The sequence below is a fragment of the Pleurodeles waltl genome, chromosome 8, assembly GCF_031143425.1.
Source record: "Pleurodeles waltl isolate 20211129_DDA chromosome 8, aPleWal1.hap1.20221129, whole genome shotgun sequence".
NCBI lineage: Eukaryota > Metazoa > Chordata > Amphibia > Caudata > Salamandridae > Pleurodeles > Pleurodeles waltl.
In genome coordinates, this window is record NC_090447.1 from 882395336 (window position 1) to 882417759 (window position 22424).

General features: G+C 46.7%; 1 protein-coding gene across 1 annotated transcript in view; it reads right to left on the reverse strand.

The window, feature by feature from the left end:
- The window catches only part of IPO5 (importin 5), a 531657-nt gene that overhangs the window by 335176 nt on the left and 174057 nt on the right, over nucleotides 1-22424 (reverse strand). The window contains exon 9 of the mRNA XM_069205185.1: nucleotides 7938-8025. Within this exon, the coding sequence (XP_069061286.1) occupies nucleotides 7938-8025 (88 nt within the window). The remainder of the gene's footprint in view (nucleotides 1-7937; nucleotides 8026-22424) is intronic.

The following is a 22424-nucleotide window of genomic DNA, read 5'->3' on the forward strand; positions in this document are numbered from 1 at the left end:
GTCCCCCCCGGTGCCCTACAAAACCCCCCTGGTCTGCCCTCCGAAGACGCGGGTACTTACCTGCAAGCAGACCGGAACCGGGGCACCCCCTTCTCTCCATTCTAACCTATGTGTTTTGGGCACCACTTTGAACTCTGCACCTGACCGGCCCTGAGCTGCTGGTGTGGTGACTTTGGGGTTGCTCTGAACCCCCAACGGTGGGCTACCTTGGACCAAGAACTAAGCCCTGTAAGTGTCTTACTTACCTGGTTAACCTAACAAATACTTACCTCCCCTAGGAACTGTGAAAATTGCACTAAGTGTCCACTTTTAAAACAGCTATTTGTGAATAAATTGAAAAGTATACATGCAATTTTGATGATTGGAAGTTCCTAAAGTACTTACCTGCAATACCTTTCGAATGAGATATTACATGTAGAATTTGAACCTGTGGTTCTTAAAATAAACTAAGAAAAGATATTTTTCTATATAAAAAACCTATTGGCTGGATTTGTCTCTGAGTGTGTGTACCTCATTTATTGTCTATGTGTATGTGCAACAAATGCTTAACACTACTCCTTGGATAAGCCTACTGCTCGACCACACTACCACAAAATAGAGCATTAGTATTATCTATTTTTACCACTATTTTACCTCTAAGGGGAACCCTTGGACTCCGTGCATGCTATTCCTTACTTTGAAATAGCACATACAGAGCCAACTTCCTACACACGTCATCTATGGGGGACACTCTCGGGGATGGTGAGTCCGATAGGGTTGGAGAGTAGTCCCGTGTAGACGAAGAAGAATGCCTATGACGTGAATGTGGAGATCTACGATGGTGCCGAGAAGAAGATGAACGTCCAGAGGAATGTCTGGAATGTCTTATGGATTCCGCTGGAGTCCTCGGAACACTCTGAAGGAGGAGCCGGAAGAGGAGCCGTAGGTGTTGCTGGTGTCTGCGGCAACGGCGGCTGTTGAGGAGAGACTGCGGCGAAGCTGGAAGCAGCATGAGTGAGGCCGAGGATTCTGAAGTGGTATAAACCCTTCTAGGTCTCGTTGACTGCCGCCTCGACGTCGACACACTCCTCGACGTCAAAGTACAGTGACGTCAGGTGCCTCTTGACGTCGATTCCCCTCGTCGCTGAGATCCTCTCGACGATGACCTTCGCTGTTGATGCGATGACGGCGACTGTCTTCGACGGCAAGCACTCTCTCTCAACATCGATCGTCCTCGCCGCGTCGACCCAGACCCTCGACGTCGACCGCCCTAGTCGGCGATCCAGACCTTCGACGGCGAGCGTTCACGCCGTCTCGACGGCGAAACGGCTGCAGACGTCGAACGAGGTTGCTTTCTCGCCGTTGAACCGGTCCTAGACGGCGAGCATGTTGGCGCCGTTCCTGGCCTCGATGTCGATGCCCTCGACGTCGGAGACCTATGCCTTTTCTGAGCAGGTCTGGCCGAAGTTGCAGAGGAAACAGGGTGAGCCCTGGTAGAAGACTAACCTTCTCCTCGCTCCGTGGCAGATTGACCACTTCTCCTGTCCTCTCTTGCTTGAAGTCGAATTTTCTCCCTATCACGAAGAGTCCTTCTGGAGAAAGTTCTACAGATGTCACAGGAATCAGGTTTGTGGCTGGAAGGAAGGCAAATTATACAGACCCGGCGTGGATCTGTTTTAGCCTTTTTTCTGCCACAAGAAGGGCATTTATCAAAAAGTGAAGGCATTTCTAAAATAAAAAAAACCTTAAATTTGTCAGAATTTTACAGAAAAGATTAGCAAATGTTCACTCAATATTAAAAAAGTCGAGTGAAATTGAAAATACCAAAGATTTTAATTGAATTTGTCAAAAACAGCTTTGTGAGGTAGAGCTCAATGCTTCAGGGTCCTGTCAGCAGGAGCCGGAAAAAAGAACTGAGGCAATTGCCTTTTGCTGTGCATGATGGGATACAGGAAGACTTTACTTTCTTAAAGGCACAGCTCTATTTACATTCTGTATAATGGCAGCCTATGGGCTACACTGACCTGCATTGTTTTATTCTCATGAGGTGTAAATAAAGTATGAGAATGTATTTTTTATTACATTTCTAGAATAAATAGGTATTTGAACGTGAATTTACACTACAGCTGTTTTCTTTTCAACAATTTGGCCTGTGTAGCTGTTCACATAGGCTGCACAGTGTTATTCTTAAGTGGTTTTTGACAGACCTTTTTTCAAAGGGCTGTTTTTTTTGCACTTAAGAATATACTTCACATCAGTGCTCCGGGGTCCCCGCAGACGCGCGGAACTATTCAGTGCTTAGGACTATACATGGAAATCCCCTACGAGAGAAGAGGGTACTTTCCTACACCAAACGTTTATTTTCAGTGAAGACATGTAACTGGGGAACTCATATCGGCCAGAGTCCAGCACATGTATTGAAAATGGCTTCCCTGTTCACTCACTATGTCAGAATATGCAGATATGCCATCACATGTAATATAATACCCCCTGCCTTAGGGCTGAAGGCCTGCTTAGGGGTGACTTACATATATTGCATGCAGTGTTAGGCAACAGTGTTTTCACTTTTAGATGCACCCAGGCACGCAGCCTGCAGTGGGGTGACCATGTCAAAAAGAGGCAATTTCCTACACCTAAAAGTACTTACCAGATTCCAGTGAGCTGATATCAAAATATACATAAAAGTAGCTGTTATTTTATTAAATCCGCATCAGCTTTGAGTGCGTTTCACTTACTGCCTATGTGCGTGCACTGCATGCTTAGCCCTACCATCTCATATGCTCATCCACACCACCAGAAAAGAGCATCTGGGGTGTCATTTGTGCCTTTAATTCATCTGGGGTTTGCTTGGACTCTTTACACAGGGTACCTCTTTTTGGTGCTCTAAGGAGGCAGCTTCCTACACCTCATAAGAAAGATTATCCTCAGGAAACAAAAATCTGAAGCGGCAAGTCCAAAAACTGAGCACCAACTGATGACAAAGGGCTAACTAGTAAAAGTAAAGCTGAAGAAAAAAAAAAAAAAACTTTAAAAATATAATCAATTTAAGTACTCTACGTGAAATACATTCCAGTGTCCAAAATATTATGCAGCTACACCTACTCACAGACCCTACACTTGCCAATGTTCTACTTCAGTTCTTCCCTATACAAGAAGACCCATGCCTATCAGAGGTAAAGGAAAGCAGGTTGGAAAGGTTACTTTCACATACTAGTTTTCAGTCAAACGTATGCACGTTGGGGTCATAAACAGTAACTTGGAGAAAACTAGTCCTATTTATAAATCCCCTCCCAAGTCAAGTGCAATATTTTCTTTCAATACTCTCATGTAACAAGCCTATCAATCTTTGGGAAAATAAAGCCAATAAGTCTTGCTTTGTTATTTTGAAATGGGCTTTGCCAATGGAACGTCTTATTGTATATACTTTCAAGATAGCCATCACAGTGTATGCTGCCACTTATTGAGTCAATGTGACATGATATTGTAACGCATGTCAGTAACGCAAGGCAGCTGCCATCATGAAAGCATAGAAAACCATGTTCTCTACTTTCAACATAACTGGTTGCGGCTATTGGGTCTGCTAATTTGACCAGAGTTCAAAAGCCTCCAGCACTGGCATAACCAATAGAAGCTACTGCAATGGAGAGTGTTGGCAGAGGATGGTGCAGGAGACCATCATGGAGCATCACAAATGTTTCCATATGGTGCCTGGCACGTCACCAGACAGTGCAAGGACAACATGCAGTGACATTTGAAGAGTAAACCTTACTCCCATGGAGTGCTTAAAATAAAAATGTAGTTGGTGGAAAAAAAAAAACAAAAAAAAAAAAGGAGTTCCTTGAAGTAAGCTGCGGAAGAAGGCACACAGCCAGTCAAAACCAAGGGTCAACAAGCTAAGATCCAAGAAAGGAACAAATACAGATGAAAGCCACAAGTAAGTCTGTACCAAGACCACAAAAATGGAATTAAAAATGAAAGATGCGGCATGGCTGACTAAACCCTTAATTATAATCTGTTCAAAAGAGTAAACTATACAAATCTTTGGCATTAAAAACCGTTCGTACCATGATTTCAGTGTGGCTCCACACTTACCATTCCACTCTGGAAATGTGGGGACCTCATATAGGAGCCACTCCCAAGAATTGCTCAAGGCTGTCCATGCTCCAAAAAGCAGAGCCCCAACAGCATACTGGCTTAAACCAATGTGCTTATTCTTATACTGGGAATCTTAGCAATGGTTAGAGCTCAATTCACATGTAGGAAGCTGGCTCTCTATATGGTGCGCTAAAAAGAAGTACATTGTGCAGTATCAAGTGGATCCCCAAATAGTTTGCAGAGGCAAAAGTAGATCGGACTAATGCTCTTTTTTGTGATCCTGTAGGCAAGCAGTTAGGCTTATCAGACAGTAGTGCTAAGCATTTGTTGTACTCTGAGGTACTAAATGACACTTGAAGAATAATTCAGAGCCCAAGTTAGAAAAATAGAATTTTTTTATATACATGTTTCAAACCCAAGAACTTTGTAATCAGGCAAGTACGTTTTCTAGCACAAATACTTTTCAGATTCAAAAAAACAGTGCAATTCTCAGAGTTCAATATTAACCTGTGGAGAAAAACAATGTTCCGCAAACACAGGGTTAACTGACTTAGAAAAACAATCTCAGGGAATTAAGGTAAGTACTGGTATTGATCAGAACCACACCAGCAGATCACTACGGGCAGCACTGGGGCAAGCTAGGTGCAGGGGTGCAATAAGGCATCGGGTGCCCAATGATTTCCTATGGGAGCTTGGGCCTCATGAAGACAGGCTGCAGGCTCTGGCTAGGAAGCCAGTCGGGGACAACAGGTAGATAGTAGACTTGGGGTGCTCCAGTACATAGTTGCACCTTTGGTCCTTTTCTCCAGGGCCCAGAAGCGATGGATGAAGGGGTGTCCTTAGGTGTTGGGTTTCTTCATCCAGGAGCACTCTCGGTCAGGCGGGTCCTGCCTGTTGAGGCTGCAAGTGTCTGGGAGACCAGGGGACAGACGAGGGGGCCTAAGGTAGACTGACTCAAGGAAGCCGGGGGATGTCACTGGCACTAGTCAGTTGGGACTGGTACAGTGGCTGCTAGAGGTGTTGGGTTTTCTCTCACCATACAGCTACGGGGAGCGGAGGCCTGCATGCAGAGACTGCAAGCGAATTGCAGGGGAGAGTCCAGGATGGTGAGACCACACTGGACTGATACTGGACAGCTAGGGAATCTTGCTGGCACCGTTGGTTGACTCCACCTGGGGTCATGGACAATGGGTGTAGAGGTCACGTCTCGTGTCAGAACTTTGCTGTTCCAGAGGATGCAGAGTCGTTTGATACTTTATTGCAAAGCAGAGCTGCTGCTCACAGGAGTCTGGAGTCTTTATAGCAGGTACGAGGTCCTCCTGGGTTTCATGGAGGCTCCGCTGCAGGACGAGTTATCTTTTGGGCAGGCCAGAGGGGCTGGTTTCAACTCCGTTGCATTACAAAGGCGGCTATACCTTTGAAGCTTCCCACCCTGGAATGTCCATCCTTCCTGGGTGAGGTGGTAACACCTCCGCTCAGTGCAGGTTTTTGTGTCTGGCCCTCAAGAGCGCTCACTTACCCGTTGGGGGACCAGAAACGAGTCTATGGTGGCTGAACTGAACTGGTCGGGACCAGTCAGTCAACCCACTAGTAGCTGGTACGTTTTTACGGGGCATCTCTAAAGTGCCCTCTGGGTGCAGTTAATACCTCACAGGCATCAGGGAGGGTTTATTAATCTGAGATGTTTCAAAGACTTCACTCTTCCTGCCGGAAGCGCGAGACTTCACACACTTCACCCGACACCCCCAGCTCGAGCTCCAGAGAACCAACACTGCAGGGAGGACTCCAAGGCGACTGACCTTGTGAGTAACCTGAAACGATTCTCTCCCCCCCCCCCCCGACACATGCAGAGGCGATCCAGAGGATCCCCGGACCGCGACTGCCTGGAACAAACCCGACGCCTGGACCAAGAACTGCATCCGCAGCCCCCAGGACCAAAAGGAACCGAAGTCCAGTGCAGGAGTTACCATCAGGCGACCCTCTGCCTAGCCCAGTCAGTGGCTGGCCCGAGTCGCACCCCCCTCCCCCCCAAATGCCCTGCCTGCACTGCTAGAGTGACCGCCAGGTCCCTCCATTGATTCCTATTGAAAGCCCAACACCTGCTAAGCACTCTGCACCCGGCCACCCCTGTGCCGCTGAGGGTGTGTTGTGTGCATACTTGGGTCCCCTCCAGTGCTCTACAAAAAATCCCAGGTCTGCCCTCTGAAGACGCCGGTACTTACCGGTTGGCAGACAGGCGCCTACGGAAACAGGGGTGCTCCAGTTCCAATGTTTTGGGCCCTCCTTTGACCTCGGCACCTGACCGGCCCTGTGTTGCTGGTGTAGTGACTTTGGGGTTTCCTTGAACCCCCAACGGTGGGCTGCCTATGCCCAGGAACTTGAACTTGTAAGTGCTTTACTTACCTGCAAAACTAACCAATACTTACCTTCCCCAGGAACTGTTGATTTTTGCACTGTGTCCACTTTTAGAAAAAGCTTATTGCCATTTTAACTAAAACTGTATGTTACTGCTCTAATTCAAAGTTCCTTACTTACCTGTTTTGAGTACCTTGCATTTTATGTATTTACTTCAAATCTTGTGGTTCTAAAATAAATTAAGAAAATATATTTTTCCTACATAAAAACTATTGGCCTCAAGTCTGAGTGTGTGTCCCTCATTTATTGCCTGTGTGTACAACAAATGCTCAACACTACCCTCTGATAAACCTACTGGTCGACTACACTACCACGAAATAGAGCATTAGAATTATCTAATGATGACACTATCTTGCCTCGAAGGGTAACCCTTGGACTGTGCACACCATCTTTTACTTTGAGATAGTATATACAGAGCCAACTTCCTACAGTGTACAACCTTTTGATGTTCGACAGCTTCCAGATCGTGGTCCCCTTTGGGTGCATGAGGGTACACTCCTTGAACGACTTGGTGCTCAAGCCCAAACACTAAATCCCACCTCTTGCGGGTCAGTTACAAACATCAGTTGGACAGCCACTGCATAGTTTGAGCCCAGTAGTGTTAGGTTGTGTTTCAGTTCCTTGCACACTCAATTCAATATGAAAACAGTTGAGAGCCAATAGAAAACAGGAAAGAAGCCCTGGATTCACGTCAGGAGCACAAAGAAAGGAAATGATGTGGAGATACAGCATTGGGCATTTTGTGCTGCCTCACTGTCACTTCTGGGCTGGAACAAATCAAACTGAGTAGCACAGTGCCACCTAACAGCACACAGGAGCACTGCTATGAAATCTTTCTAAATAAAGTCTGTCGCCTGTGGAATATTTTAAAGGTGAGAAATCTGCAGTTGGAAGTTTACATGAGAAAAACAAAAGGTTTCAAACATTCAAAAACCAGATAGCCTTGACCACAAAGAAAGTAATATTTAGTCAAAGTAAATGCTTAACGTGAAAGAGAAATAAAGGTTTCCAAAGAAAGGTGGCATTAAGATGGCTAGCACAGGTTTACAAGGCTAATTTGTTCCAACATGGTCATAAATGATCAGCCTACTAATGGTCATGTTAGTGTGGCCAGATGGTACTACCTCTGCCACACATGACTTATGGAAAAACAAAATGTTTTTAAAAACAGATTGTGTTAACACCCAAGTCCAGAAACAACTTTAAAAATTACATTTATACCAGAATTTAAGAAAGCAATTCTTATTTCTGAACTTGGAAACAAGCAGGAAAATACAGAAAAAAAAAAAAAAAAAAGTCGGTCAAGAAACCATGCAACACAGGAGATACAAAGAGATAGGAATGATCAAAGCAACAGTATAGCGGAATGACTGCCAATGGCCTGGGATAAACAATGTGAATGTGCATAGTAACTTAGTATTTAATGCTCAGCACAAAAAGTGTCTTACCTGTCAAAATCATCATCCTCAAGCTCATCAGCATTGGCCCATTCTTCATCTTCTTCTAAATCAACCATCATAGCCAACATCTGAGGGACTAAAGTAACGAAAACAAAAATACCACTTATGTTTACGGTCTTTGCAAATTATATTCAATAACTTGATATTTAGATCAGAAGAGGCCATGGCAGAATGCAGCCTTCACAACATGACACTGAAGTCTAGCTTGTGGTCCAACAATACCAAATTAGACGAAAGCTAATAACCTGTAGCATGTCTCCCACATGTTAACCATCATAGGCTCACATTCTTGGTTCAAGAGTATACAAAGTACCCAGATCCCTTAACATCTGTTCCATTGGGCCCTCAGCCGAGATTAAGATTAAGCGGAGGATACTGCATTTTCAAACCCTAAAGTTTAAAGCCTGGACCCCCATTTTATCATTACTGAAACTCTTTGTATTGAGTAAAGAAATGAGTACATCTGGGGTGCTTTCCAAATGATAAGTGTTGAAGCAGTGGCAATGTGCTCTGAAGGAAAAAAGCTTTACACAACTACTAGTCTTGTTTTCATTCTCTATTCAGTCTACACACCTCCAGGCATAAATTCAGAGGAATTGCCAAAGCTTATTAAAAATTAACTTTATGGACATTGACAGTGTTTACAAAGAACTACTTTATGCCATCCCAGACATTTGTTTCCAAAGTAGATTGTTTTTTCAAACTTTCTTCAGTCACACCTATGCAACATAGGGAGGTATGATGTGATTGCCAATTTGGCAATCATAAGTAGTGTTTCTATATCCTGCTCTTTGCCTTTAAGATTAGAAGAAACCTTGTGCATCAGTGCACAGCATTAGTTTAAGATCTTCGATTTTGGCACTGTCAAGCTGCAATCAACACCACCCTTCCCTTCTGAAATGCCCTACTCGAAATAGCCACACTGCTATTGTATTCCCTTCTGTGCCTCACCCTATTCACCCCAAACAAGCTTGCCTTACAAAAAAAGTTAAATCACTTTACTTAGAAGGCTCTTACGTCTACCAAAAGGACAAGTGTTTTAAGGAATACAGGAATTTTGGACACTATAATACATATGGTGTTAATTGCTTGTGTGCTGCGCACCAGTGACCTGGATAGAACTCGTGCATCACCTTGCTCTTCCTAGCCACAGCAACCAAGGTCATGATGAATTAATAAAGAACAAAAACAAGGCTGTGTTGAAACTGTCCTTTCTGGACATTACATAATATGTCAGTGTTTGACTCAGGTTTAAGGACTACTCTGTGCACCGCTGATCCATCGCTTTGTAACAGATTAACATACACGTGTTGGGGTTTGTCTATATATATATATATATAAGGAAATGCCTCCTTGGCATGGTTACCCCCTGACTTTTTGCCTTTGCTGATGCTATGTTTTGAATTGAAAGTGTGCTGAGGCCTGCTAACCAGGCCCCAGCACCAGTGTTCTTTCCCTAACCTGTACTTTTGATTCCACAATTGGCACACCTGGCATCCAGATAAGTCCCTTGTAACTGGTACCTCTGGTACCAAGGGCCCTGATGCCAGGGAAGGTCTCTAAGGGATGCAGCATGTATTATGCCACCCTGGAGACCCCTCACTCAGCACAGACACACTGCTTACCAGCTTGTGTGTGCTAAGTGAGAACAAAATGAGTAAGTCGACATGGCACTCCCCTCAGGGTGCCATGCCAGCCTCACTGCCTATGCAGTATAGGTAAGACACCCCTCTAGCAGGCCTTACAGCCCTAAGGCAGGGTGCACTATACCATAGGTGAGGGTACCAGTGCATGAGCACTGTGCCCCTACAGTGTCTAAGCAAAACCTTAGACATTGTAAGTGCAGGGTAGCCATAAGAGTATATGGTCTGGGAGTCTATTTTACACAGCACCATAATGGCTACACTGAAAACTGGGAAGTTTGGTATCAAACTTCTCAGCACAATAAATGCACACTGAGGCCAGTGTACATTTTATTGTAAAATACACCACAGAGGGCACCTTAGAGGTGCCCCCTGAAACTTAACCGACTATCTGTGTAGGCTGACTGGTTCCAGCAGCCTGCCACACTAGAGACATGTTGCTGGCCCCATGGGGAGAGTGCCTTTGTCACTCTGAGGCCAGTAACAAAGCCTGCACTGGGTGGAGATGCCAACACCTCCCCCAGGCAGGAGCTGTAACACCTGGCGGTGAGCCTCAAAGGCTCACCCCTTTGTCACAGCACCGCAGGACACTCCAGCTAGTGGAGTTGCCCGCCCCCCTCCGGCCCCGGCCCCCACTTTTGGCGGCAAGGCCGGAGAAGATAATGAGAATAACAAGGAGGAGTCACTGGCCAGTCAGGACAGCCCCTAAGGTGTCCTGAGCTGAGGTGACTAACTTTTAGAAATCCTCCATCTTGCAGATGGAGGATTCCCCCAATAGGATTAGGGATGTGACCCCCTCCCCTTGGGAGGAGGCACAAAGAGGGTGTACTCACCCTCAGGGCTAGTAGCCATTGGCTACTAACCCCCCAGACCTAAACACGCCCTTAAATTTAGTATTTAAGGGCTCTCCCTGAACCTAGAAATGAGATTCCTGCAACTACAAGGACTGCCGAGCTGACAAACCCCTGCAGAGGAAGACCAGAAGACACCAACTGCCTTTGCCCCAGACTTACCGGCCCGTCTCCTGCCTTCCAAAGAACCTGCTCCAGCGACGCTTTCCAAGGGACCAGCGACCTCTGAATCCTCGGAGGACTGCCCTACTTCGAAAAAGACAAGAAACTCCCGAGGACAGCGGCCCTGCTCCAAAAGAACTGCAACTTTGTTACAAGGAGCAGATTTAAAGACCCCTGCAACTCCCCGCAAGAAGCGCGAGACTTGCAACACTGCACCCGGCGACCCCGACTCGACTGGTGGAGAACAACCAACTCAGGGAGGACCCTCCGGCGACTCTACGACTGTGAGTAACCAAAGTTGTCCCCCCTGAGCCCCCACAGCAACGCCTGCAGAGGGAATTCCCAGGCTCCCCCTGACCGCGACTGTCTGAACTCCATTTCCCGACAGCTGGAAAAGACCCTGCACCCGCAGCCCCCAGCCCCTAAAGAAACGGCACTTCTGTGCAGGAGTGACCCCCAGGAGGCCCTCTCCCTTGCCCAGGTGGTGGCTACCCCGAGGAGCCCCCCCCCTTGCCTGCATCGCTGAAGAGACCCCTTGGTCTCCCATTGAAAACTGAAGGAAACCCGACGCTTGTTTGCACACTGCACCCGGCCGCCCCCGCGCTGCTGAGGGTGTACTTTCTGTGCTATCTTGTGTCCCCCCGGTGCCCTACAAAACCCCCCTGGTCTGCCCTCCGAAGACGCGGGTACTTACCTGCTGGCAGACTGGAACCGGGGCACCCCCTTCTCTCCATTATAGCCTATGTCTTTTGGGCACCTCTTTGACCTTTGCACCTGACCGGCCCTGAGCTGCTGGTGTGATAACTTTGGGTTGCTCTGAAACCCCAACTGTGGGCTACCTTGGACCAAAAACTCAAACCTGTAAGTGACTTACTTACCTGTGAAAACTAACAATAACTTACCTCCCCCAGGAACTGTGAAAATTGCACTGTGTCCACTTTTAAAACAGCTTATTATGTTTTATGCAAAAAGTATACATGCTAAAGTAATGATTCAAAGTTCCTAGACTACTTACCTGCAATACCTTTTCAAAAGAGCTAATACATGTAAAATTTGAACCTGTGGTTCTTAAAATAAACTAAGAAAAGATATTTTTCTATAACAAAACCTATTGGCTGGATTTGTCTGAGTGTGTGTACCTCATTTATTGTCTATGTGTATGTACAACAAATGCTTAACACTACTCCTTGGATAAGCCTACTGCTCGACCACACTACCACAAAAATAGAGCATTAGTATTATCTCTTTTTACCACTATTTTACCTCTAAGGGGAACCCTTGGACTCTGTGCATGCTATTCCTTACTTTGAAATAGCACATACAGAGCCAACTTCCTACATTGGTGGATCAGCGGTGGGGTACAAGACTTTGCATTTGCTGGACTACTCAGCCAATACCTGATCACACGACAAATTCCAAAATTGTCATTAGAAATTGATTTTTGCAATTTGAAATTTTTCTAAATTCTTTAAAGTCCTGCTAGAGCCTTGTGTTAGTCCCTGTTAGCATTTCTTTTAGAGTTTAAAAGTTTGTAAAAGTTTGAATTAGATTCTAGGACTAGTTTTAGATTCTTAAAAGCATTCCAACTTTTAGAAGAATAATGTCTAGTACAGAGATGAATGTGGTGGAACTCGACACCACACCTTACCTCCATCTCCAGATGAAAGAGCTAAGGTCACTCTGTAACATAAGAAAAATAACCATGGGCTCCAGACCTACCAAAGTACAGCTCCAGGAGCTGTTGGCAGAGTATGATAGAGCCAACCCCTCTGTGGATAACACAGAGGAGGATGATAGTGAACTGGAGGAAGAATCTCCTCCAACAGTCCTATCTAGGGAGAACAGGGCTTCTCAAGCCCTGACTCCAAAAATAATAGTCAGAGATGCTGGCTCCCTCACAGGAGGGTCCAGCCTCTCTGAAATCACTGAGGATAACCCCAGTGAAGAGGACATCCAGTTAGCCAGGATGGCCAAAAGATTGGCTTTGGAAAAACAGATCCTAGCCATAGAAAGGGAAAGACAAGAGATGGGCCTAGGACCCATCAATGGTGGCAGCAACATAAATAGGGTCAGAGATTCTCCTGACATGTTGAAAATCCCCAAAGGGATTGTAACAAAATATGAAGATGGTGATGACATCACCAAATGGTTCACAGCTTTTGAGAGGGCTTGTGAAACCAGAAAAGTGAACAAATCTCACTGGGGTGCTCTCCTTTGGGAAACGTTCACAGGAAAGTGTAGGGATAGACTCCTCACACTCTCTAAAAAAGATGCAGAATCTTATGACCTCATGAAGGGTACCCTGATTGAGGGCTTTGGATTCTCCACTGAGGAGTATAGGATTAGATTCAGGGGGGCTCAAAAATCCTCGAGCCAGACCTGGGTTGACTTTATAGACTACTCAGTAAAAACACTAGATGGTTGGATTCAAGGCAATGGTGTCAATGATTATGATGGGCTGTACAATTTATTTGTGAAAGAACACCTATTAAGTAATTGTTTCAATGATAAACTGCATCAGCATCTGGTGGACCTAGGACCAATTTCTCCCCAAGAATTGGGAAAGAAGGCGGACCATTGGGTCAAGACTAGGGTGTCCAAAACTTCCACAGGGGGTGACCAAAAGAAAGGGGTCACAAAACCTCCCCAGGGGAAAGGTGGTGAGACAACCAAAAACAAAGATAGTAAAGAGTCTTCTACAGGCCCCCAAAAACCTGCACAGGAGGGTGGGCCCAGAGCCTCTTCACAAAACAATTCTGGGTACAAGGGTAAAAACTTTGATCCCAAAAAGGCCTGGTGTCGTAACTGTAGTCAGTCTGGACACCAAACTGGAGACAAGGCCTGTCCCAAGAAAGATACCACTTCTAACTCCCATCCAGCTAAAACTGGAATGGCCAGTCTCCAAGTGGGATCAACAGTGTGCCCAGGGCAAATCAGGTGTCACACTGAAGCTACATTAGTCTGAGGGTGGGGTGGATTTAGCCACACTGGCTGCCTGGCCCCCTAACATGCAAAAATACAGGCAGCAGCTCTTAATTAATGGGACAAGTGTAGAGGGCCTGAGGGATACAGGTGCCAGTGTCACCATGGTGACAGAGAAACTGGTTTCCCCTGGCCAATACCTGACTGGACAAACCTATCCAGTCACCAATGCTGACAATCAAACTAAAGTACATCCCATGGTAATGGTAACTTTAGAGTGGGGAGGGGTCAATGGCCTGAAACAGGTGGTGGTCTCCTCAAATATCCCAGTAGACTGTTTGCTTGGAAACGACCTGGAGTCCTCAGCATGGGCTGAGGTAGAACTGAAAAGCCATGCTGGGTATCCCTGAACTGGTGTGTGTCAAGACTAGGGCACAGTGAAAGCACAGGGTGAAAAAGTAGAGCTGGAGTCTGGAAAAATGGCCCAGCCTACCAAGAGAAAAGGAAAGTCAGCTGGGAAACCAGCTGCAACACAACACCAAAAAGAGAACCTCTCTTTTCAGGAAGAAGTTCTGCCCTCTGAGGGAACTGAGCCTATGGAGCTGGAACCTTATCAGGTTGAGCTCTTAGGCCCAGGGGGACCCTCAAGGGAAGAGTTGTGTAAGGGACAAGAAACCTGTCCCTCTCTTGAAGGCCTTAGGCAGCAAGCTGCTGAAGAGTCCAAAGGCAAGAAAAATGGAACACATAGGGTCTATTGGGAAGATGGACTCCTGTACACTGAGGCAAGAGATCCCAAACCTGGTGCCACTAGGAGAGTGGTAGTGCCTCAGAGTTTCAGAGAGTTTATCCTAACCTTAGCCCATGATATTCCCCTTGCTGGGCATTTGGGACAAACCAAGACGTGGGAGAGGTTAGTCAACCACTTCTACTGGCCCAATATGTCCCAGAAGGTTAAGGAGTTTTGCCTCTCCTGCCCCACCTGTCAAGCCAGTGGTAAGACAGGTGGGCACCCAAAGGCCCCCCTCATTCCACTTCCAGTGGTGGGGGTCCCCTTTGAAAGAGTGGGTGTGGACATAGTTGGTCCACTAGAACCTCCCACAGCCTCCGGAAATATGTACATCCTAGTAGTAGTGGATCATGCTACTAGGTATCCTGAAGCTATTCCCCTTAGGTCGACTACTGCCCCGGCAGTAGCCAAGGCCCTCATTGGTATCTTTACCAGAGTGGGCTTCCCTAAGGAGGTGGTTTCTGACAGAGGTACCAACTTCATGTCAGCTTACCTAAAACACATGTGGAATGAGTGTGGAGTGACTTATAAATTCACTACACCATATCATCCACAAACTAATGGCCTTGTTGAGAGATTCAACAAGACATTAAAGGGCATGATCATGGGGCTCCCAGAGAAACTCAAAAGGAGATGGGATGTCCTCTTGCCATGTCTGCTTTTTGCTTACAGAGAGGTGCCTCAGAAGGGAGTAGGATTCTCACCCTTTGAACTTCTGTTTGGCCACCCTGTAAGGGGACCACTTGCTCTTGTTACAGAAGGCTGGGAGAGACCTCTTCATGAGCCTAAACACGACATAGTGGACTATGTACTTGGCCTTCGCTCAAGAATGGCTTAGTACATGGAAAAGGCAAGTAAAAACCTTGAGGCCAACCAACAACTCCAGAAGTTGTGGTATGACCAGAAGGCTGCACTGGTTGAATTTCAACCAGGGCAGAAAGTCTGGGTTCTGGAGCCTGTGGCTCCCAGGGCACTCCAGGACAAATGGAGTGGCCCTTACCCAGTACTAGAAAGGAAGAGTCAGGTCACCTACCTGGTAGACCTGGGCACAAGCAGGAGCCCCAAGAGGGTGATCCATGTAAACCGCCTTAAGCTCTTCCATGACAGGGCTGATGTAAATCTGTTGATGGTGACAGATGAGGACCAGGAAGCTGAGAGTGAACCTCTCCCTGATCTCCTCTCATCAGACCCTAAAGATGGCTCAGTAGATGGAGAGATCTACTCAGACACCCTCTCTAGCCAACAGCAGTCTGACTGTAGGAAGGTCCTGCAGCAGTTTGCTGAACTCTTTTCCCTAACCCCTGGTCAGACACACCTGTATACCCATGTGGACACAGGAGACAGTATGCCTGTCAAAAATAAAATATTTAGACAGTCTGACCAAGTTAAGGAAAGCATCAAGGTGGAAGTCCAAAAGATGCTGGAATTGGGAGTAATTGAGTACTCGGACAGCCCCTGGGCTAGCCCAATGGTCCTAGTCCCCAAACCTCACACCAAAGAAGGAAAGAGAGAGATGAGGTTTTGTGTGGACTACAGAGGTCTCAACTCTGTCACCAAGACAGATGCCCATCCCATTCCTAGAGCTGATGAGCTCATAGACAAATTAGGGGCTGCCAAATTCTTCAGTACCTTTGATTTAACAGCAGGGTACTGGCAAATCAGAATGGCCCCTGGAGCAAAAGAAAAGACTGCATTCTCCACACCTGATGGGCATTATCAGTTCACTGTTATGCCCTTTGGTTTAAAGAATGCCCCTGCCACCTTCCAAAGGTTGGTGAATCAAGTCCTTGCTGGGTTGGAATCCTTTAGTGCAGCTTATCTTGATGATATTGCTGTCTTCAGCTCCACCTGGCAGGATCACCTGGTCCACCTGAAGAAGGTTTTGAAGGCCCTGCAATCTGCAGGCCTCTCTATCAAGGCATCCAAATGCCAGATAGGGCAGGGAACTGTGGTTTACTTGGGACACCTTGTAGGTGGAGGCCAAGTTCAGCCACTCCAGCCTAAGATCCAGACTATTCTGGACTGGGCAGCTCCAAAAACCCAGACTCAAGTCAGGGCATTCCTTGGCTTGACTGGGTACTATAGGAGGTTTGTGAAGGGATATGGATCCATTGTGACAGCCCTCACAGAACTCACCTCCAAGAAAATGCCCAAGAAAGTAAACTGGACTGTAGAATGCCAACAGGCCTTTGACACCCTGAAACAAGCTATGTGCACAGCACCAGTTCTAAAAGCTCCAGATTACTCCAAGCAATTCATTGTGCAAACAGATGCCTCTGAACATGGGATAGGGGCAGTTTTGTCCCAAACAAATGATGATGGCCTTGACCAGCCTGTTGCTTTCATTAGCAGGAGGTTACTCCCCAGGGAGCAGCGTTGGAGTGCCATTGAGAGGGAGGCCTTTGCTGTGGTTTGGTCCCTGAAGAAGCTGAGGCCATACCTCTTTGGTACTCACTTCCTAGTTCAGACTGACCACAGACCTCTCAGATGGCTGATGCAAATGAAAGGTGAAAATCCAAAACTGTTGAGGTGGTCCATCTCCCTACAGGGAATGGACTTTGTAGTGGAACACAGACCTGGGACTGCCCATGCCAATGCAGATGGCCTTTCCAGGTTCTTCCACTTAGACAATGAAGACTCTTGGGAAAGGTTAGTCTCATCCTCTTTCGGTTGGGGGGGGGGGGGGGGGTGTGTGTAAGGAAATGCCTCCTTGGCATGGTTACCCCCTGACTTTTTGCCTTTGCTGATGCTATGTTTTGAATTGAAAGTGTGCTGAGGCCTGCTAACCAGGCCCCAGCACCAGTGTTCTTTCCCTAACCTGTACTTTTGATTCCACAATTGGCACACCTGGCATCCAGATAAGTCCCTTGTAACTGGTACCTCTGGTACCAAGGGCCCTGATGCCAGGGAAGGTCTCTAAGGGATGCAGCATGTATTATGCCACCCTGGAGACCCCTCACTCAGCACGGACACACTGCTTACCAGCTTGTGTGTGCTAAGTGAGAACAAAATGAGTAAGTCGACATGGCACTCCCCTCAGGGTGCCATGCCAGCCTCTCACTGCCTATGCAGTATAGGTAAGACACCCCTCTAGCAGGCCTTACAGCCCTAAGGCAGGGTGCACTATACCATAGGTGAGGGTACCAGTGCATGAGCACTGTGCCCCTACAGTGTCTAAGCAAAACCTTAGACATTGTAAGTGCAGGGTAGCCATAAGAGTATATGGTCTGGGAGTCTGTTTTACACGAACTCCACAGCACCATAATGGCTACACTGAAAACTGGGAAGTTTGGTATCAAACTTCTCAGCACAATAAATGCACACTGAGGCCAGTGTACATTTTATTGTAAAATACACCACAGAGGGCACCTTAGAGGTGCCCCCTGAAACTTAACCGACTATCTGTGTAGGCTGACTGGTTCCAGCAGCCTGCCACACTAGAGACATGTTGCTGGCCCCATGGGGAGAGTGCCTTTGTCACTCTGAGGCCAGTAACAAAGCCTGCACTGGGTGGAGATGCCAACACCTCCCCCAGGCAGGAGCTGTAACACCTGGCGGTGAGCCTCAAAGGCTCACCCCTTTGTCACAGCACCGCAGGACACTCCAGCTAGTGGAGTTGCCCGCCCCCCTCCGGCCCCGGCCCCCACTTTTGGCGGCAAGGCCGGAGAAGATAATGAGAATAACAAGGAGGAGTCACTGGCCAGTCAGGACAGCCCCTAAGGTGTCCTGAGCTGAGGTGACTAACTTTTAGAAATCCTCCATCTTGCAGATGGAGGATTCCCCCAATAGGATTAGGGATGTGACCCCCTCCCCTTGGGAGGAGGCACAAAGAGGGTGTACTCACCCTCAGGGCTAGTAGCCATTGGCTACTAACCCCCCAGACCTAAACACGCCCTTAAATTTAGTATTTAAGGGCTCTCCCTGAACCTAGAAATGAGATTCCTGCAACTACAAGAAGGACTGCCGAGCTGACAAACCCCTGCAGAGGAAGACCAGAAGACACCAACTGCCTTGGCCCCAGACTTACCGGCCCGTCTCCTGCCTTCCAAAGAACCTGCTCCAGCGACGCTTTCCAAGGGACCAGCGACCTCTGAATCCTCTGAGGACTGCCCTGCTTCGAAAAAGACAAGAAACTCCTGAGGACAGCGGCCCTGCTCCAAAAGAACTGCAACTTTGTTACAAGGAGCAGATTTAAAGACCCCCTGCAACTCCCCGCAAGAAGCGTGAGACTTGCAACACTGCACCCGGCGACCCCGACTCGACTGGTGGAGAACAACCAACTCAGGGAGGACCCTCCGGCGACTCTACGACTGTGAGTAACCAAAGTTGTCCCCCCTGAGCCCAAACAGCGACGCCTGCAGAGGGAATTCCCAGGCTCCCCCTGACCGCGACTGTCTGAACTCCATTTCCCGACGGCTGGAAAAGACCCTGCACCCGCAGCCCCCAGCCCCTAAAGAAACGGAACTTCTGTGCAGGAGTGACCCCCAGGAGGCCCTCTCCCTTGCCCAGGTGGTGGCTACCCCGAGGAGCCCCCCCCCCTTGCCTGCATCGCTGAAGAGACCCCTTGGTCTCCCATTGAAAACTGAAGGAAACCCGACGCTTGTTTGCACACTGCACCCGGCCGCCCCCGCGCTGCTGAGGGTGTACTTTCTGTGCTATCTTGTGTCCCCCCCGGTGCCCTACAAAACCCCCCTGGCCTGCCCTCCGAAGACGCGGGTACTTACCTGCTGGCAGACTGGAACCGGGGCACCCCCTTCTCTCCATTATAGCCTATGTGTTTTGGGCACCTCTTTGACCTTTGCACCTGACGGGCCCTGAGCTGCTGGTGTGATAACTTTGGGGTTGCTCTGAACCCCCAACGGTGGGCTACCTTGGACCAAAAACTCAAACCTGTAAGTGACTTACTTACCTGTGAAAACTAACAATAACTTACCTCCCCCAGGAACTGTGAAAATTGCACTGTGTCCACTTTTAAAACAGCTTATTATGTTTTATGCAAAAAGTATACATGCTAAAGTAATGATTCAAAGTTCCTAGAGTACTTACCTGCAATACCTTTTCAAAAGAGCTATTACATGTAAAATTTGAACCTGTGGTTCTTAAAATAAACTAAGAAAAGATATTTTTCTATAACAAAACCTATTGGCTGGATTTGTCTCTGAGTGTGTGTACCTCATTTATTGTCTGTGTATGTACAACAAATGCTTAACACTACTCCTTGGATAAGCCTACTGCTCGACCACACTACCACAAAAATAGAGCATTAGTATTCTCTTTTTACCACTATTTTACCTCCAAGGGGAACCCCTTGGACTCTGTGCATGCTATTCCTTACTTTGAAATAGCACATACAGAGCCAACTTCCTACAATATATATATATATATATATATATATATATATATATATATATATATATATATATATTGAAAATGTCACTTACCCAGTGTACATCTGTTCGTGGCATCAGTCGCAGTAGATTCGCATGTTCTGCAATAGCTCGCCATCTGGTGTTGGGCCGGAGTGTTACAAGTTGTTTTTCTTCGAAGAAGTCTTTCGAGTCACGGGACCGAGTGACTCCTCCTTTTGTCTCCATTGCGCATGGGCGTCGACTCTATCCTCGATTGTTTTTCCCCGCAGAGGGTGAGGTAGGAGTTGAATTGTAGTAATAGTGCCCATGCAATGGAGTGACTAAGTATGCACCTATTTAAGGTTGAGATGATACATATATAAATAATTGAAGGTAACTTCCAAACTGCTACAGGCTCCCGGGGAGGCGGGTGGGCACATGCGAATCTACTGCGACTGATGCCACGAACAGATGTACACTGGGTAAGTGACATTTTCAGTTCGATGGCATCTGTCGCTGTAGATACGCATGTTCTGCATAGACTAGTAAGCAGTTATTTCCCCAAAAGCGGTGGATCAGCCTGTAGGAGTGGAAGTAGTTTGAAATAATGTCCTTAATACGGCTTGACCTACTGTGGCTTGTTGTGCGGATAACACGTCTACACAGTAGTGCTTGGTGAATGTGTGAGGCGTAGACCATGTGGCTGCCTTACATATTTCTTGCATTGGGATGTTTCCTAGAAAGGCCATGGTAGCACCTTTCTTTCTGGTTGAGTGTGCCCTTGGTGTAATGGGCAGCTGTCGTTTAGCTTTAAGGTAGCAGATTTGGATGCATTTAACTATCCATCTGGCTATACCTTGTTTTGATATTGGGTTTCCTGCGTGAGGTTTTTGAAATGCAATAAAGAGTTGTTTAGTCTTTCTGATGTTTTTTGTTCTGTCAATGTAATACATCAATGCTCTTTTGACATCTAATGTATGTAGTGCCCTTTCAGCTACGGTATCTGGCTGTGGAAAGAACACTGGAAGTTCCACTGTTTGATTTAGATGGAACGGTGAAATAACCTTTGGCAAAAATTTAGGATTGGTCCTTAGGACGACTTTATTTTTGTGTAGCAAACAAACCTCTTCCATTTACTTGCATAGCAGTGCCTGGTGGATGGCCTTCTTGCTTGTTTTATGACTTCCATACATTCTTGGGTAAGTTGTAAGTGCCCGAATTCTAGGATTTCAGGAGCCAGATTGCTAGATTGAGCGATGCTGGATCTGGGTGTCTGATCTTTTGGTTGTGCTGTGTCAACAGATCTGGCCTGTTGGGCAATTTGATGCAGGGTACCACTGATAGGTCTAGCAGCGTTGTGTACCAGGGTTGCCTTGCCCAAGTTGGTGCTATCAATATGAGTTTGAGTTTGCTTTGACTGAGTTTGTTTACCAGGTAAGGAAGGAGAGGGAGAGGAGGAAAAGCGTAAGCAAATATCCCTGACCAGTTCATCCATAGGGCATTGCCTTGGGATTGTTTGTGTGGGTACCTGGATGCGAAGTTTTGGCATTTTGCGTTCTCCCTTGTTGCAAACAAGTCTATCTGAGGTGTTCCCCAGAGTTTGAAATAAGTGTTCAGAATTTGGGGGTGAATTTCCCATTCGTGGACCTGTTGGTGATCTCGAGAGAGATTGTCTGAGAGTTGATTTTGTATCCCTGGTATAAACTGTGCAATTAGGCGAATTTGGTTGTGAATTGCCCAATGCCAAATTTTTTGTGCTAGCAGGCTTAACTGCGTGGAGTGCGTCCCTCCCTGCTTGTTTAGATAATACATTGTTGTCATGTTGTCTGTTTTGACGAGAATGTATTTGTGAACTATTATTGGTTGGAAAGCTTTTAGTGCTTGAAAAACTGCTAGAAGTTCTAGGTGATTGATATGCAATTTTGTTTGATGTACGTTCCATTGTCCTTGTATGCTGTGTTGACCGAGGTGTGCTCCCCACCCTGTCATGGAAGCATCTGTTGTTATTACGTATTGTGGCACTGGGTCTTGGAAAGGCCGCCCTTTGTTTAAATTTATGTTGTTCCACCACAGAAGCGAGAGGTAAGTTTGGCGGTCTATTAACACCAGATCTAGAAGGTGACCCTGTGCTTGAGACCACTGTGATGCTAGGCATTGTTGTAAGGGCCTCATGTGCAGTCTTGCGTTTGGGACAATGGCTATGCATGATGACATCATGCCTAGGAGTTGTAATACCATCTTTGCCTGTATCTTTTGTGTTGGATACATGCGTTGTATGATGGTGTTGAAATTTTGAATTCTTTGTGGACTTGGAGTGGCTACTCCTTTTGATGTGTCTATTATGGCTCCCAGGTATTGTTGTACCTTGCGTGGCAGAATTTTGGATTTTGTGAAATTGACGGTGAACCCGAGTTTGAAGAGGGTTTGTATGATCTGATTTGTGTGATTTGAGCACTGTATGAACGAATGGGCCTTGATTAGCCAGTCGTCCAAATATGGGAACACATGTATTTGCTGCCTTCTTATGTGTGCAGCGACTACCGCTAGACATTTGGTAAAGACTCTTGGTGCGGTTGTTAATCCGAAAGGCAGTACCTTGAATTGGTAATGTATTCCTTTGAATACAAACCTTAGGTATTTCCTGTGCGATGGGTGTATTGGTATATGGAAATAAGCATCCTTGAGGTCTAAAGTTGCCATGTAGTCGTGTAGTTTTAGCAATGGCAATACTTCTTGTAGTGTGACCATGTGGAAGTGGTCTG